The 2,347-nt window shown below is 38.0% G+C and overlaps 1 protein-coding gene across 1 annotated transcript in view; it reads left to right on the top strand.

Moving 5' to 3' along the window:
• Positions 1-1,512: 1,512 nt before the first annotated feature.
• Positions 1,513-2,347, top strand: part of st14 (ST14 transmembrane serine protease matriptase) — a 25,620-nt gene continuing 24,785 nt past the window's right edge. Inside the window, exon 1 of the mRNA XM_008432421.2 lies at positions 1,513-1,703. Coding sequence (XP_008430643.1) covers positions 1,683-1,703 — 21 coding nt within the window. The 5' untranslated portion in view covers positions 1,513-1,682. The remainder of the gene's footprint in view (positions 1,704-2,347) is intronic.

The following is a 2,347-nucleotide window of genomic DNA, read 5'->3' as shown; positions in this document are numbered from 1 at the left end:
CCATCCATCCATCCATCCATCCATCCATCCATCCATCCATCCATCCATCCATCCATCCATCCATCCATCCATCCATCCATCCATCCATCCATCCAGCCATCCAGCCATTCAAATGTTTAATGGCATCTGACTCATTTAACAAAAGATCATACAGAATACCGTTTGAATGTAAAATTGCACTGAACAGAACACAAGCAAAAATATGTAATTAAAAAAAGAAACCATTTAAACAAAGTAGATGTGCATGAATGTAATGCGAATATGCAGATGAGTGTAAGTGCATAAAAATACATCTCGAACTACAATTGAACACAAAAGCAAATCATGCAGAGCAAAGAGAAAATTAGAAACTTGAAAGAAAAAAAGCTATTTCGAAGAGTAAATATTTCAGAACATTTTCCACTTTTCATATCAACCATACAACTATTAGAACATGTTTCATTGTTTTGAAACAAAACAATTTCACTCAGTTTAAAGAAATAACCTTTATTTTACACTCAGGTCAATTTGCTCTGGTTGTTTGAAGACACTGTTCTGCCGCCTTACATGTTTCATCTTTCCAGCCTTATAAATGCAATAATGAAAGACGTGACATCATAGCTGAGGGAGGGTCTCAGATGTAACGTTACAAAAGCAGCTTTTCCTGCTTTGATCTAATAATAGACTGAAGTTTTTTCAGTGGGATGCACATAAACACAATAGGGAGTAGTTGGGTCATCAGTCAGAGGAGAAATGACAAGGCTTCACTTGATCAATACACCAGACCTTGTTAACTGAGTCACAGAAAAGCAACTATTCTTAATATAAAGAGACAGTGCGCCCGGAAAACAAGTAGTGTCTCAGAACTGGATGATGGGAGGGAAAACAAGGCCACATGCAAACACTGAACAGCTCAGCTGGGACTGATGAGTCTTTAAATTAAAGTTTGAGAGTTAGACAACAGCCGCACAGCTACACTGGAAATCTAGTCGATGCATTTGCTACTTTTAGGCTGGAATATTGTAGCTCTTTATTATCAGGACGGCCAACGGGGGAACCAAGAGATTTTTTTTCTGTTCATTTATTCCTTGTTAAATTTCTAACAGAATTGAAAATTCTTTGTGAAACAGGACTGGCTCCTTCAAACTCACCCTGTGTCCCAAGAGGAAGTAATCCATTAAAGTGAACATTGAACACAGTCTATTCTTTTGACAAACCTTGCTTATTACCAGTTAGCATTATATGATTTTCTGAATCTGACTGTATTACATTAACTTTGTATAGAAATACACTGTTTTGAGTATTGGCCTATTGGAATTACTGAGATAATTCTCACTACTGATCAGTAAAGGCTGCAATTTAAGACTTAAATAATCAGCCATCCATGCTTTATAATCAGATTTTTGTTGCGGAACCTTCCTCCACAGTCAGTGGCACCTCTTGCTACTTTAAAACCGAGGTGAAAAGAGACTGTTAGGAATTTGAGGAGTTGGCTTGACAGGTATTGTGGGCGGGGCTAAGGTGTGTGAGAGAAGATTTCAGGTAGTTTAATACCTGAGCTACCAGGTAGCTCTTTGACACAGGAAGAGATTTCGGTTAATCTCTGAGGGACTACTGATATTAATTTTTATTTGATTTGACTCCCCTTTTGGACGAAAGATACGGTTTTCCTGTCGGGTTTCAGTTGGTTCTGGTCTTCGAAGATGAGTTCTGCCGCATATCGCGTAAGTTTGTCGCACCTGACGCAAGTAATTGTTTTGTTTTTATCTTGTCGTTGTCACTGTTGCTATAAGTCGCTCCCCTCACAAAGTTTTGGGGCGGTAAAGTTTGCCGCGGGTCTCCTGTTTAAACGCAGCGTTTCGGACAGTGCGGACTGATTCTTACAGTAAACACGTCTGACAGTTTTTCTCCCAGCAGTTTATTGCCCACAGCGAAACTGCAGGTTGACACCCTTGGTGTGCTTCCGGGGGCCTCACCTATACCACATAAATAAATGTCATTCATTTGCCCACATTTATGTCAAAGCGTATTTGAAAGTTTGTCATTTATGACACCATCTTTGAATAAAGTGTATATCTATGCTTATGGACATTGATTATTCGCATTGCTCATAATATAATTAGGTAAATAGGATTTGGTGTCAGATGAGGTGCGAGTTATTCCGTTTCAGTCGATGCTAATTTATTTTTATTGAATAAATTATGTTTCATCTCAGATATTTGTGTCTTCTCTCTAGTGGAATTAACTTTTTTCATATTGAAGGATATACCTTCTGGTGTTTAGTTTGCGTTCTTAATACACAGGAAAAAAAATGCTTTGACATGCTTAAGCTGCTCTTAAGTATTCTGAGAAAGATTATTTGTATATA

The sequence above is a fragment of the Poecilia reticulata genome, linkage group LG16, assembly GCF_000633615.1.
Source record: "Poecilia reticulata strain Guanapo linkage group LG16, Guppy_female_1.0+MT, whole genome shotgun sequence".
In the NCBI taxonomy this organism is placed as follows: Eukaryota; Metazoa; Chordata; class Actinopteri; order Cyprinodontiformes; family Poeciliidae; genus Poecilia; species Poecilia reticulata.
Note: the sequence above shows the minus strand (reverse complement) of the source record. Positions and strands in the feature narration are given on the sequence as shown.